The sequence below is a fragment of the Channa argus genome, chromosome 17, assembly GCF_033026475.1.
Source record: "Channa argus isolate prfri chromosome 17, Channa argus male v1.0, whole genome shotgun sequence".
Lineage (NCBI taxonomy): Eukaryota > Metazoa > Chordata > Actinopteri > Anabantiformes > Channidae > Channa > Channa argus.
Genome location: NC_090213.1, coordinates 15005315 through 15021229, shown reverse-complemented (window position 1 = coordinate 15021229; position 15915 = coordinate 15005315). Strand labels below are relative to the sequence as shown.

At 38.4% G+C, this 15915-nt stretch overlaps 1 protein-coding gene across 3 annotated transcripts in view; it reads left to right on the top strand.

The window, feature by feature from the left end:
- Window positions 1-15261, top strand: part of LOC137102759 (1-phosphatidylinositol 4,5-bisphosphate phosphodiesterase beta-4-like) — a 60370-nt gene extending 45109 nt beyond the window's left edge. For 2 of the 3 annotated variants that reach the window (XM_067482585.1, XM_067482584.1), the window contains 21 exons: window positions 2644-2789; window positions 3625-3702; window positions 3803-3947; window positions 4201-4285; window positions 4877-5001; window positions 6292-6343; window positions 6847-6949; window positions 7058-7222; window positions 8544-8748; window positions 9425-9513; window positions 9841-9997; window positions 10077-10126; window positions 10455-10520; window positions 11027-11142; window positions 11321-11396; window positions 11542-11717; window positions 12957-13058; window positions 13184-13241; window positions 13598-13684; window positions 14384-14420; window positions 15117-15261. In XM_067482585.1, the coding sequence (XP_067338686.1) occupies window positions 2644-2789; window positions 3625-3702; window positions 3803-3947; window positions 4201-4285; window positions 4877-5001; window positions 6292-6343; window positions 6847-6949; window positions 7058-7222; window positions 8544-8748; window positions 9425-9513; window positions 9841-9997; window positions 10077-10126; window positions 10455-10520; window positions 11027-11142; window positions 11321-11396; window positions 11542-11717; window positions 12957-13058; window positions 13184-13241; window positions 13598-13684; window positions 14384-14420; window positions 15117-15193 (2195 nt within the window). In that variant the 3' untranslated portion in view covers window positions 15194-15261. The remainder of the gene's footprint in view (window positions 1-2643; window positions 2790-3624; window positions 3703-3802; window positions 3948-4200; window positions 4286-4876; window positions 5002-6291; window positions 6344-6846; window positions 6950-7057; window positions 7223-8543; window positions 8749-9424; window positions 9514-9840; window positions 9998-10076; window positions 10127-10454; window positions 10521-11026; window positions 11143-11320; window positions 11397-11541; window positions 11718-12956; window positions 13059-13183; window positions 13242-13597; window positions 13685-14383; window positions 14421-15116) is intronic. The other variant, XM_067482587.1, reaches the window with a different exon arrangement.
- Window positions 15262-15915: the final 654 nt, after the last annotated feature.

The following is a 15915-nucleotide window of genomic DNA, read 5'->3' as shown; positions in this document are numbered from 1 at the left end:
CTAATATGATTTTTATACACATAGTGCCAGTTCAGATCAAAGTAATCACAAGGCACTTAATAATAGTGAAAACCCAACAACCGCATGCCCCCCCCCCCCCCGCGCTAGGCAGCAGTGGAGAGGAAGAAACCTCCAGCAAAATGAGGCTCAGGGCGGCCATCTGCCTTTATCGGTTGGGGAAAGTAGAGCGAGAAATGAAAAGAGCAACAAAAGGCATCTACAAAACATTGAGCAGGTTGGTTGGACCAGTAGATGCACACTGGAAAACACACAGTTCCAAAGCCGGGGACACCTGCAGAAAGGGAGCGAGAAATAAAGTTTATGTCATACAGTGGTGACTGTGAAATATAATCTCTCTTGCTAGTTCCACTCAGCACTGTTGCTGCAGGATTCATTGCAGGCTCCTTAGGGAGTTAGTGGGGCATCCTGAAAGTAGGGAATTACAGTAGTCCAACCTAGAAGTAACAAATGCGTGGACTAGTTCTTCGGCATCACTTTGAGACACTTTGTTCCTATTTTTGGCAATGTTTCATAGATGAAAGAAGGCTGTTCTAGAGATTTGCTTCATATGTGAGGCAAATCCTGATCAAAAATAACTCCAAGGTTCCTTGCAGAAGGCCAGAGTTATGCCATCTAGAACAACAATATGGTTGGACATCATATTTCTGAGAAGTTTTGGCCAAATACTATGACTTCAGTTTTGTCTGAGTTTATAAGTAGGAACTTGTAGGACATCCAGGGCTTTGATTTGTAGGTATTCTTGAATTTAATTGATCAATTTTTTTCATCTGGTTCCATAGATCGATATAGCTGGGTGTTATCCCTAGATCAGTGTAAGTGTAAGTTTTTTCTAATAATGTTGCCTAAAGGCGACAAAGTAAAACATATTGGTCCTAACACACAGCCTTTTTGAACTCCATAACTAACTTGTGTGGAAGATTTGATTAACATTAACTAATTTGGATCTGATTAGATTTAAATCAACCTAGTACCATTCCTGTAAACCCAATTTCATGTCTCAGCCTCTGTAATAAAATGTTGTGATCAATGGTGTCAAATGAGGCAGTAAGATCTAACAGAACAAGTATAGAGACAAGCCCATTATCTGAAGTCAAGAGAAGATTGTTGGGGACTTTTACCAGTGTGGTTTCTTTAACTATGAAGATTCAGTCAGGATTTCATCAAACAAATTATTCTATGTACAGGTGGTCGCATAATTGCTTTGAAACTACTTTTTCAAGGATTTCATAAATAAAAGGGGAGATTGGATATTGGTCTGTAATTGGCTAAAACATCTGGGTCAAGACAGGGTTTTTTTTAAGTAGCAGTTTAATTAAAGCTACCATGTAGGCCTTTGGTACATAGCATCTATAGATACATTTGTACTAAATATCTATCTGTAGTAAGGGAAAGCTTGCTTGAGCAGTCTAGCTGGAAAAAGGTCTTAGCAGACAGGTTGTTGGTTTAGATGAGGTGAGAGTTGATCTCGCTAAGGGGGATAGGGGCCTTATTAATGATTTGCACTGTTGTACATGAAGATCTATCTGTAATATTTGGGGGAGGATTCTGTGAATTCTCTCTTTGTGACTTTTACAAATAAAATTGTAGCCAAGTTACTGCTGCTCAAAGTTAAGGGAACAGAACTATGACTCTTAGTCTGCCTCGCTACAATGCTGAAAAGAAACCTGGCTTTTCTTTACATTTTTAAGCAGTTTTTCCAGGCTGAACCGGATTCTTCTACATTAGTGGAACAACCACTTCCTTTCTAATTTTGTGTTGCCTGCTTTAAGCTGTGGGTTTAAACTATACCATTGGGATCGCTTCTTCTGGTTTACTGCCTTCTTATCAACAATATAAAGTTAAAGTGGCTACTCTCCATTGTATTAACAAAAGAGCAAAAGATGAAAGAATAGTTACCTTAAATTTGTTTACAACATTGTCACTTAAGCACCTACTGTAGTGGAATTATTTTCCAACTGCTGTATAGTCCATTATTGTAAATTCAAATGTTATTAGAAAATGATCACGTATCAGAATTGAGGAAATACTTTTAAATTATTAGTTTCAATGCCATATGTACATTTTGGCAAAAACTAATTGAATAATGAATTAAACGCAAGATTGAGGCAGTTACTGTCAGCATCTAAAAGAATGTTAAAGTCACCCATTATAATGCCTTTCTGTACTAAGCACTAAATTGGATAGGAAATCTGGAAAAAAAATAAAATAAAAATAAAAATCAGGGACTGGAAAACGATACACAATAACAAAAAGAAGTGGTTTGAGTTTTCCAGCTAAGAGGAAGGCTCTTAAATGAGTTATAACCATGTTTAGGTTAATTTAGTTGATCAGGGAACAGACGCAATCACTTTAGGTATTTGGGAGATGTGGGGGGTGACTGCTGTAAGGACATGTATAAGCATGATGTAAAGATTTAGGCTGATGAGTAGGCAAAATTACAATATAATAAAGATGTTAAAAACAATGTCGGGAAGTGATTAAAGACAAAGAAAAAGTTGCATCAAGTGCACACTTTAAGAAAATGCCATTTTATGCTGCAGCTTTTGTGTATCAATTTATTAATAAAATAAAGAAAATGTATTTACCAATATTACATTTTTCTATTTGTACATATGAGTATAGGAGAAAAAGAGCCTGAGGATAAAGATTTAAATTCAGAAGCCCCCAGTCTGTCAGAGGCAACCAGTGAGAAAGAGACCAACAGTGTGTCCCAGAGTAACACTGTCAGCGTGAGTAAAGAGGAAGAATGCAGCAACAGTATCAAGAAGGTGAGCTGTCATTCTGAGGTTTGAGTGGCCTCTCAAAATATTCATTTTCAGTTTACAGCTTGGTATTAACAGGGAAATAGTGGGAAAACATTTTTTTAAAATGCAGGGTAGTATGGTGTCATCTCACTAATAAAATGCTCTAGATAATGTGATAATTTGTCTGGTAGTAACATAGGTTGTCAATAAATTATTTTACATTATGATAATTACTAAAAAATAGCTTGAATTAAAAAGTGTAAGTTTAAGTAATAGGAGGCCAAAAACACATGGGTGATATTACAGAAACCCAATAACAAGAGCTATAGTATTATATTGGAAACAGACATGGTGGTTTCTGTGGAATAGGCATTAAAGAAAGCAGTTAAGTGTAAAACCATCTGGTTCTATATCTAGTAGTAGTAGTAGTAGTGTCAAGTCTCCATCATTATCACTGAAGAAATGACCATAACGCTAAGCACAAATTGGTAGGTTGGCATTTTGCAGCTCACAGCAACAGATGTAGTTACTATGCAATAGCTTGGTTTCAACATAATAAGACATCTTTTTAGCTTCCTATTACCCAGATATATCCATTATTTATACTAAGATATGAGTTCAAACATTTAATTGATATAAGCCCATTACTGTACATTGTTACTGAAATACTACCCCCATTACCTTATTACCAAAATATGACTCCCCATTGTTACTACCAAGAAATAACCTTTATTTTGCTGTGTTATTTCCAAAATATTCCAATATTACCTCTGGCCAAAAAAGGAAAGACATTTCCTTAAAAAAAAAAGTCTTTCCATAACCCAACATTGTAAATAATCAATGATGTTTGTATTTCCAGGTGCCTGATGATGAAGTGACAGAGATTTCTGAAGCCACAGAGATTTCTGAAGCATCTGAGCAAGACATTAACAAGAAGGCAAGCGCACGTTGGCCCCACTTTTTCCTCACTCTTATTCAGTTACGTCTTAGTAAAAACTAAAATCTATTTTTTCTGTATGTGTACTCGTCCTTTGCAGATTGTCGAAGTGCCAGAAGACTCCGAAGAGGCTCTGATAGCTCAGTACACATATGTAGGAGCCACCACTAACATCCACCCCTACCTCTCAGCCATGGTCAACTACGCACAACCTGTCAAGTTCCAGAGTTTTGATGTGGCAGAGGGTGAGCTTTGAATTTCTCTGTGTATATATTGCAACTTTATTTTAATGTGGGATCAAGCAAGCATATTTTTACAATAGTATGAATAAATAACATTTGACTGAAATTTTACATATAAAGTTAGCCTGTTTTATGTAAAAGCAAAATACCAAATGTCTTTTCTTTACAGGTTCTCACTTATTGATTCAACAATATAACGTACAGTCAATATTAATACAACTTAATTCACTTCTCTCTTACTTTCTGTTTTTCTCAGAAAGGAACATCCATCATAACATGTCATCCTTTAACGAGTCTGTTGGTCTGGGATATCTTAAGACTAATGCCATAGAGTTTGTCAAGTATCCTTTGAAGATGTACCGCATTTTTCTCAAATATATTTCCATAAAAGTTGAAAGCAACACAAATAGGTATGTTTGGCCTAATTGCTACCTATAATTACCACTCTGTATTAGTAAATCTTGCCATCGTGGAAAATCCAAGCACCCATGCTTGCTATTGACAGAACATTGGAAATGTTTTATAACCACCATTTTACTTACTACATTTCCATTTTTAGCACTTGGTTGCATCTGTGCAGCTTTCTAATCTAATAACCCTAATTATGAAGTATAAACCTAGTAAGGTCACAAATGAGGACTAAATGATGGGTCAGAGCTGCCATTTTTCCACCCATATTTGCTTTCATTCTGCTATCAAAAAGAACTGGAGGCCTCTAGGGGCCAGAGTGCCTTTGGACTACATGGTTTGACACTCACATACACTTTGCTGCCGTCTCTTCCCAGTGGGAGTGCTTGACCCGAGCTGTTCCAACTAAAAATAGTCCTGCAGTCTGTTTGATGCATGCACATGCACTTAAATCCATACACATGTGCTACAATGCACATGGTCTCCTTATCTTTTTTTAAATGTTTTCCTGAGCATCAGCGCAGCTACAATAAACGTCAGATGAGCCGTATCTACCCCAAAGGAGGCCGGGTGGACTCCAGTAATTACATGCCTCAGATCTTCTGGAACGCCGGCTGCCAGATGGTCTCACTCAACTTCCAGAGCCCAGGTACCACAGCACGCACTATAGGACCTCTGGCCACACACACTCAAACATTTCAAATGCAGTAACCACATATTACAAAGATGTGTCTTTGTAAGCTTATTATGCTACATACTACTTTGTAGTTGCACAGTTGTACAAAGTAGTATGTAGCATAATGAGCTTCTGACATCACCATTCACAGACTGTAGACCAACAACTCTTACTACCCAGGCAATTTGCACATGTACTCTTCCAAATGTATACAGGTGAAGGATAACCTGAACAAGTATGTTTTGATTAAATAGCAATTCACACAAGTAATTTTTAAAGTATATTCTGAGTATACTCCCTCTCAGAGCTTGGTAAACTGAACCTATCAGAACTCAGTTCACTTGAAGCCGTCAGTTCTTTCCTAATCACCAATCAGAATCCATTGAACAGGCTTTGTGTTTTTAAGTCATCAACTTCTGCACTGTGTAATGACAAATCGTATGCAATATCTATATTATTGTTTGTTGTATTGGTCGTAATATGTAATTTTACTGTTAATTTAAAAACTGTTAATTTTAAAATGAGCTTGGCCAGGTTGCCCTTTTAAATTAGATCTCTATCTCACTGGGTTTTATCTGGTTAAGAAAAGGTTAAATTAAAAATATATATATATTTTGCTGAACTTGCCTAGCTGAACAAAATGACTGATTTGTGTGTAGATGATTACAAATTCAGGACTTGCAGAGTTTTGATTTTGGGAACCAAGTATTTGCTTTATATACTAGATTGAGCTAATGTAGCATTTTTAGCATATATGTGATAGAAAATACTGGGCCATTCATTGTGATGGAACATAAAAACACACATTTGGCTGGTGGAGACAAAACGTTAGTTTGTTTTAGCCTTTACAAGGCATTTTACAGCCTCACACACATCCTACTTTACTCATCCACTTCATTTGCAAATGCTCTTGCTGGCTATCTCTCACTCACACTCACACACACACACACACACAAACACACACACACAGAGTGGATGATGCTAGTTCTAAACAGCTGCTATCCTATAGCCAGAGGCGAAAGGGGTGAAACCATATGGCCTGCTAGGAGCAGGGCATATGCAAAGCTGGAGGGGGAGGTGATGGAGAGACAGAGGGTAAGAGGGGAGAAAAGAAAAAAAAAAACTCTTAGCAAGAAAAAGCTTCACATATAAACATGTAAATAAACTGAATTGTTAATATATGCATTAATGAATGTAAGAATCTGATGTCTGTATCTTAGTTCCTAAACAACTGTCATTCTCCTTTTTATTTGTCTCTTTCAGACCTGGCCATGCAATTGAACCAGGGCAAGTTTGAATACAATGGCTCCTGCGGGTGAGAACAGTTCCTCACTCCTGTCCTTTGCTCATTCCTATCTGTCCTATCCCTCCCTTCTTCTCCCCTCATCAATTAAAGCTTGTCACATCTCATTACTTGTTGCCAGCAGCAACATAGCTACTCTCTGCCCTGAGGGCCAATGAGTGCTTTGGAGAAGTGAGCATCTCTTCACGTGCCTCTGAGGTTCTCTGCAGTCATTCATCTCTTCCTCTCTCTATCATATGGTCTTCATCCTTTAGAACTAATACTGTGCCTGAGGGCAAAGATTTTACTGCTAATACTGGAAATATTATATATGGGGAGATCAGTGGTTTTGCAGACAGCCATTATCACTAATAGAACTCTAATATGTCTCCCTGTCAACATTGTACACAGGCTTAATGCTTTATTATTAGCATCATGTTTGACATAACACTAACATTTACTTATTTGATGGTAAGCTAGATTGATTTTGCTGTTTGTGCATTTGTTTATTGATTTCCTGTATGCATTTTTGTCAGGTACCTACTGAAGCCTGACTTCATGCGGCGGTCAGATAGGATGTTTGACCCTTTCTCAGAGACACCAGTGGATGGTGTCATTGCTGCAACTTGCAGTGTACAGGTCAGGTCATCTGATAGTTCAATAAGAAAATAAAATTGTTAAAGCTCAGAAAATGAAAGACATTTGTTTATATTTTTAAAATACTGATGTCCTCCTATTTTACTCCAGGTGTTCTCTGGACAGTTCCTTTCAGACAAGAAAATTGGAACCTACGTTGAGGTCGACATGTACGGGTTGCCAACAGACACAATTAGAAAGGAGTTTCGCACACGTATGGTGATGAACAACGGTCTAAACCCTGCCTACAATGAAGAGCCTTTTGTTTTCAGAAAGGTAAAGAAAGGGGAAGGGTTGGGCAGGTTCGGGATAAGAGGTAGAGTAAGGTAAATCAAATGTAAGTTACTTTTGTGATGAAGCCAGTTAGATATGTTGTTTGAAAGGTCTTTATGATGAATACTCAACATTTTGTCCATACTGTAGGTAAATGGAAAGGTGGGTGGGGTTGCTTTTTTTTTTTTTTTTTTTTTTGGTCCCAGGGAGAATTAAAGGGAACAGCACAAAGAAAGAAACAACTGAAACAATTAGAGATGAAGAGAGAAAACAAAGAGGAAACAGAATCAAAGAGGGAGATTGAGAGTGAGGGAGAAATGTGCTGCTCTCAGCAGAATGAGGAGTCTCTCAGCCATGACTGTGACTCCAGCTTTCTAACACACACCATCCATCACGGCCTGCCGCAGTGCTGCTCTGCTCTCTCACACAGAAAGAGGTGTCATGAGCAGAGCTGCTGGAAAGCCTTGTTTTTTACATTTATACACATACTCAAATACACCTACAGACCCAAATGGCCTGAAATACATCTACACATTCCGTATGCTTGCTGCATAGCACTGTCAATATGACTGAGCGACCAATACTCACTAGCAGCACTTGCACACAGTACATCAGCAAGGCTGTTTAGGTAAGCATACACATGGGGGCTTATACCCATTCATCTCTGAGTATTCTTCAGCCTTATCTCTTGCCTTCCCCCCTTCTTCTAGGTATTAATCATCCTCTCTCCATTCACCTCTCACAACACACAAGGCCAGTTCTCTCACTAGTTTTCCTCCCAAGGGTTTACAAACAAAACCTCATTCGCAATTATATACATACACTTGTTGGCCACAAAATAATGTTGTAGAAGGCAGAGGTCAGCAAAAACATGTATGCTGGCCAATGATTGGCAGGTGTCAGAACACAGCATAGTTTGCTTTAAGAGTGACAATGCTGCCTCCTGCCTCCTCTAGCACAACATTAAAAACACCAGGTGGACTTCATATTGTGGCTAATGTGTGTCTACCAGCAGTGGGGATGGCCTTGTCATCATGTCTTTCTATGTATCTCACTGTCACAGTCCCCTGATACTGTCCCCTGCTGCGCTTTCATATTTGACCTTCCCCAAAATGATAATGTTTTTGCTTTAACTTAGACTATTCCACTGCAATGGCTGCAATATAGTTTGTTGTTTACCTATTTTCACACTAGAGTGAGCTAAGTAGACCTCCCACAATGCAGAGATAATAAAAAACTCCTGTGATTCCCCCCCTCTCACTTTTTGTCCTTGCATTCCCTTTTCTGGCCCCACCCTACTCTTCCCTTCATCCCTCCCTCCTAGGTAATCTTGCCAGATCTAGCTGTGCTGCGCATTGCTGTTTATGATGACAACAACAAGCTGATTGGCCAACGCATACTGCCTCTGGATGGCCTTCAGGCTGGCTACCGTCACATCTCACTGAGGAACGAGGGCAACAAGCCTCTATCGTTGCCCACTATTTTCTGCCAAATTATTCTCAAGACCTACGTGCCCGATGGCTTTGGAGGTGAGGGGATTAGGAATAGTACACCAATACATTACCATACTCTCATACTACTGCAGTTTTTTAGGTTGTAATTGCAAAACTACAGCTTCATGTGTGACATTTGTTTTACTGGCTCAGTTTATTGATGCCGGATAATTAAGTAGCTTCTGTAGCCTGTAGGAAGAGGTGAGAAAAGAGGGAAAAGATACAACTCTCACTCATACTGTGCCTTGGGTTGGTTTGACTGTTCAGTGTAATGGCATGGTGCAAATGATAACAGTGAATCTGCAGTAATAATCAGTTTAAAACAGGCAGAAGCATGCAAATGAGTAAAACCATTGGAGTGGTCATTAAATAAAGCCAAGGGCCTTGTGCTAAGGAACATTACTGCAACTACTGGGTTTTTTCTGAGCAATATGCTGCCAGAATGATTGCCTTTCCAAGCACATCACTATGCTAGGAGCTCAAAGTCGCATCCTAATCAATCAATAGTATTTTTAAAAAAAGTAAAGATATTTCCAAGCCATATATAGTATACTTTCCAAATTGTCGACAGGCCATTATTTAGCAATGAGAACTGAAAAAGTTGGCACTCTTGGTAAACTTCAAGTAAAATACAGTGCAGTCTCTGTTAAGGGGGATTTTCACATTTCTTAAATAAAATAATGTATTGTATTAATAATTTTTTGTATTTCAGCTATTGTGGATGCTCTATCAGACCCAAAGAAGTTCCTGACCATAGCAGAGAAGAGAGCAGATCAGATGAAGGCATTGGGGATAGACACGGTACACACACACACACACACACCCTTAGCTTCAGTTTGACTAGCTGAGCCGCAAACTAGTTTGAAGAATTGTACCTTTCAATGTACTGAGAACTAGGAAAAACAAATTTAAACTGCTGGGATGATATAACTGAGCATTTAACTCTATACTTATAACAGGCATAACAGGTTCTATAAACAGAGGGTGTACATGTTAAGCCCACTGGAGGAACGTTTGTTATTTTGGGATTCAGCTATAAATGTAGAACTTGCTTTTTAAAAAAAAAAAAAAAAAAACAGCAATTATGCAGCTAAACATTTCCTTTTAAACCCATACTTTCTGTTTTAGAATGACATAGCTGATGTTCCCAGTGGAAGCTCAAAGAATGACAAGAAGGGAAAGGGTAAAGGAGACACCGTAAAGACTAGTGTGACACCGCAGGCGAGTTCGAACATGGCCCAGACCTCCAACACTGCCCAGAATAACACAGCAGAGACCAAGAAGGGTACATATTGACTTATACACATCAAAAAACATACACGTACACAAAGACTTAAATTAATTATTTTTCCTCTTCCTTTTAGACAATGCACTTGTGCCTAATGTCAGCATTGATGACCTAAAACAAATGAAGGTTTGTATCCTAACTCGTAACTCCGCTTCTGGGGTTTAGTCTGTATTAAATGTGACAGAATAAGCTTATGTGTATATAAATTATGAGTAAAAGTATGCAGACAGGATGCCTTTATTGGGGTCCCACATCTGCACTGAAGACCACCAAGTAATTGTTATTTATTCATAGAACTGAAACTACTGAAATGATCATTTTGCATTAATGTTATTTAATAGTATACTTTTAAAGAAATAGTTATATATAAACACATGCCAACATAAAATGCCTGTTGCTTTCCTCTCAGTCTGACATGTATAAAATACGTAAATATGCTTGTCTCCAACTGCAGACCTACCTTAAATTAATTAAAAAGCAACAGAAGGATCTCAACACTTTAAAGAAGAAACACTCAAAGGTACGTGATTGTTTGAGAGCAGACATGTCTGATAATTTCAAGAAGCTGCTGCTGTCATTGATGCTCAGAGGGACAGAAACAAAGCGAGGGGGCGGATTCACCTTTCATCTTCCACTGACCATTTCTCGCATGAACATAGAAACAATCCGTCTGTTACAAAGATGCACAGATTGAGCGACATAATTAATGTTCTGTGAGAAATTAGACTTGCTAAAGTTAGGGTCACCATAGAGACCATGGTGGGTGCTGGCTCATTCATATTGGTTGATTAATTATCACTGTATCAAGTCGTATTGGCAAACGCGTGTATAATATCATTCAGAACCTCAAGAGAAACAAAAGCAGCATGAAAATGAATATATTACATTACAGTTACACATTGCAACTGCTTTGCTTTGTTTTAAGCTAATATCTCAGTTTTGCTAATGGGGGAGGTACTGTACAGTGTATATAGTAAGTTAAACAACACTTCCTCTGTATAAATAGTCATTTTCTTTTTTTCATAGGATCAAAATACAATGCAGAAAGCCCACTGCACACAGGTTGACAAGATGGTGTCTCTGCATGAAAAAGAGAAGACAACCCTAGAGAAACTGCTAGAAAAAGCCATCAAGAAACGAGGGTAGGAGTACAATGTACTGACTGTTGCATTGCTTTGATGGGTTTCCTATGTGTACTAGAGTCAAAAAGTAATAATTTTATCAACTTGAAGAAACTTGACTGAGTTCCTTCCACTGATGAAGGCAATTCAACTTAATTTGACTGGCACACTCACTTACACGTATGTAATTTCCTTACAGAGAAAACAACTGCCAAGAGCTGAAGAAGGAGACCGAAGATAAGATCCAAACACTAGTCGCTGATCACAAAGCCAAAGTAAGGCTTTACCACAAAACTGATATCCTTTCTGCAAAGTTATGAGCCAGAAGGGTTCTGAGTGCCTTAGTTGTTAGCCATGTTGTGGGTAATCGACAGAGGCGTGTGTGTGTGTGTGTGTGCGCGCATGTATGTGCGAGCACAGGTAAAGGACATTACAGCACAGCACACTAAAGAGTGGTCAGAGCTGATCAGCAGTCACAGCAATGAGGAGCAGGAAATGAAGGACACCCACATCACACAGCAGTGTGAACACCTGAAGAAACTCCTGGCCACTGTCCAGGAGCAGCAGACCATACAACTCAAACTCATCCATGAACGGTGAGAGGCTCTAACCCACAGATGCCTGCAAACATTCAGGGGTCGATCTTAACGCTTTCCCTCGGCAATTAAAAACTCTGTTAGGGCACTGGAATAAGTCACCTGGCCACAATATAAGCATTGTCCGCCACAAATTAATTTTATTTTTGTAACTATTGGTCAAAACATGATTTCATTGTAGCGCTGCATGCAGCGTGTTTGATCTTAAAGAATCCAATTTCATTTTTGTTAGTTTTCCTGCCTGTGTCAGCAAGCTTCACAATAACTTTATTAAGCATTAAGAATGCGGATCAGTGCTACAAACTAAGCTTTCACTTACAACTACAAAACAGTCTTTAAACCTGTCTCCTCTGAAAGACCAAACACTGCTGGACTGCTGATAAACTTCCAAAGCAGTATATCTTAATTTGAAGAGTAGTAAATCCATTTTTTCCATATCAGTTAAACACACACTACAGCATAAAATGATTTTAAATATCCTCAATAAGCTAACTAGTGATTTGAAACAGACTCACACTTTTGCCTTTATGGGGGAGAATAGATAAATGCAACCTTTAAGAAATAACACTTCACCCTGATAATAGTAAAATACCCTTTCATCCAACAGTTGCTTCATTTTGAAAGAATTTTAAAATAATTTTAAAAATAGAGGCTATATAGTCAATTTATTTTCTATGTTAATACAAATATATTTTTCCAAGTCCATCTTTATATTTTTGTTAGCCTGCATTTTCTATTTTGGAAAGTAAGTTTAGCTATTGGGCAAGTGGCTGAAAAATCTTGACATCGGGCCGTGGGATAGTAATGCAATTTTCATCATTTTAAACCATTGAAATGAAATAATCGAAATATGTGTTTAGTGTAGACTAGCAGCTGCAATAGGTTTTGTCAAACCAACGGAAACATATGTTTGAGGCATTTGACATCTTATGACATCTCAGAGAAACTGAACAGAAAAATTAAAGCTGAGAGTTTAAACCTAAAAGCACTTCTTTCATTTAATATCCATTGTGGAAACAGAGCTGACAACAGTGTCAGTTATGCCTCTGTATAACACATTAATTCACAGTAGGTGATCAGACCTGAAGGATCAGCAGTGGCCCAAGACAATGATTTAATTGCTACTTTTAAGCCCCAGTCATCAAATTGCAACGTGCAGCTCCAATTATTATTGTTGTAAATGCTGAATATAATCAAGTTTTCATACAGTACATATGGCTTGTTGTCTCGCAATTTTAGGCAAAGCAAAGAGATGCGCGCCAACCAGGCCAAGATGTCAATGGAAAACAGTAAAGCTATCAGCCAGGATAAGACCATCAAAAACAAGGCTGAGAGAGAGAGGTGGGTCTCACACACACACACACACACACTGTCTCTTATCACAGAATTGTTTTCTTGGGAGTCTGCTGTTCAGCCTTAATTGTAATGAGATGATTGTTATATTACTGCCTGCCTTTGCTCTATAGGAGAGTGCGGGAGTTAAACAGCAGCAACACCAAGAAGTTTCTGGATGAGAGGAAGAGGGTAGGTTATTCATTAGCATTACTGTTTGTGTTATTATTATACTTGTATTATTTTTCTGGGATTGTCACTTTTTAGCCCTGGTGCAAGTTAACGGGTTATTTGAAAACCAATGTTTAATTCAGTAAAACACTCAGTTCTAAAAGAAAAAGATCAGTGCTGCAGCAGTCTAGTGGTCTAAAACATGATTTAATTAGACACACCATACACTGCATTGTCAGTAAAAAAAATAAATGTACTGAATAAGCTTTGTTTTTTTGTTTATCTCGATTTTGACTATGTCTTGAAACTCAGTCTTAAAATATTATCAGTAGCTTACTGGTCATAATATATTTTCATCGTTCCTGTTGTGTCTGTAGCTAGCCATGAAGCATCAGAAGGAGATGGAGCAGCTTGAGAAAAACCAGAAAGAACAGCTGGAGAAACTGGAGAAGTTCAATGAGCAGGTGCAGCACTAAATGAGAGTGAATCACTCTGCAGATTTTAGTAGGAAATTACTGGAGATAATGGCCCTGCCATCAACCTGTTCTTCATTTGAGCTGGGGACATGTCCAGCCATATTTATTACATGCACTTCTTGCACAAACCAGAACATCTCTCTATTTATGGCTCTTGTTGATCCAGTAGCTTTAAGTGTAAATGAAACATGGCCAGGGACTAGTGCTGCTCTCTGGTGACTCCTTCCCTAGATAATGACTGCAGTTTGTATCATTGGAGTTGTAAACTGTAATTAGCATTGCAGAAAGTGTTCCACGTTGCTGGCATCATAATTACCTTAAGGGACTCTGAAGAGGAACAGAATAGACAAAGTCAGTTTTAGAGAATCTGAGTCTCAGCCCTCACGTAACAGTCTTAGAGTGGCATTGTTTTGTACTGATTTTATATAGCATAACCACTATGTAATACTTGAGTAAAACACACCATGTTTCTTTAACCTAAATGTTTCATTTATGCACTACAGGTAGCACAAACTAACATTTGTCCATTTTAAGCATCAAATTTTGTAGAGTATCATTGTAGATAAATGTTTCGTGTCTCCATTTTTGTAGTTTTGTTTGCTGTCTTTCACACATTCCTTTACTTGTACATGTCATACAACTGTGTACATATTTATTTATTTTATTGATTTGCTTTTTCCGACACAGCTTTTGAAATCACACCATGCAAACAAACAGGTTCAAGGTAGGCATCTCCATCTCACTCAGCTCCCCCTCTGATACCATCCCTGTCCATATCATCTTCCTGTCTTTGCATCTTTTGTTGATCCCGTTTCTCTCCTTCGAAACTCTCCTACAAATTTTTCATTCCACCATTTTTCTGCAGAGCCTATTCAAATCTAATTTTTCTTCAATTTAGGTGACAACTATAATGACTCTTGAACTAAATTACAGCTGTGTAAAACAGTACACCACAGGCCTCTGAAGAGATTGTAAGATTTAAAGAGTCAATTTTTCTTTATATTGTTAGATCCCATTCTCACGTCTAGTTTTAGTCTGCAGCTCTGAAGGTGTCAGCAGTGCCAGCTTAGCAGCTTGAGTCATTTATCACTATGACTCACCAGCTAATAGAAACCAAAAACTGCCAGCTCACAACCTGCCCCACTGTGCCTTCACTCCAGCTCATAGTACGTGATTGTGGAAAACATTACATGTAACTCTGACTAAGCATACAATTTAGAATGAGTGTAATGACTAGTGCAGAGGCATTTGTCTCTTAGCGATGAACTGATTAAAACAATATTCATAACTAATACATAGCTGAAAAAGTTGCACATCAAACCAAAATCAGAATTTGAATGCTAATACTGTGTTAGGTGTATATTCAGTAGGAGGTTTTGTTTCTGTGTCTGTACAACTATGATTTCTGTCTTCTTAAAAGGCCAAGGACATGCAACAGATGGTGAAGCTGGAGGAGGAGATGGACCGCAGACCTGCCACAGTGGTGTGAGCGACTAAGACCAAGACACAATCTCCCTCTCTCTCTCTCTCTCTCTCACACACACACACACACACACACACACACACACACAATACTCCATCACAGAAAGCCCTATACAACCCAGAGACAAAACCTCTGCCAGTATTACCATCTTTACTTTAGGTCATTTTCACACACAATTCTTCACACAATTACTTCCTGTCTTTTGCATCCTAAACTGACTTTATACCACTGAGCCATTGGTGCTTATTGTTTGACAAGGAGTTTAACCACTGATTGGGAGATGGAAGTGTCACCTTGAAGGTGAAGCAACATAGACACATTGCCTTCTCCAATTAGAGAGTAGAGTCTTTCAATGTTCTCTGCGTCCTATGGGCAACACAGCTGCAGCTGTCGGTGGACACTTGCACAAACACCTTCAATCATGGGTCAGATGACGGTACAGTATATCCGGGCCCTTGACTGTAAACCAGTTACAGATTCTGTATCTGGTTAACCCTTATAGTGTGGAAGAGGAGGGGATATGTACTGATTTTGTCATTTCAGCACAAATGAATAAACTTTGTTAAAAACATACTGTGTACACTACACAGCATTCCTGTCCTGAGCACTTTGTATGTGATAGGCAATGATAACAATGTGGACAATGTAGCAGTGCACTACTGTAGGTTTTCTGTATTTCTGTAAGAATGTATTTAACACAAACAACAACAAAAAAAAAATCATTGTATGAAGGACT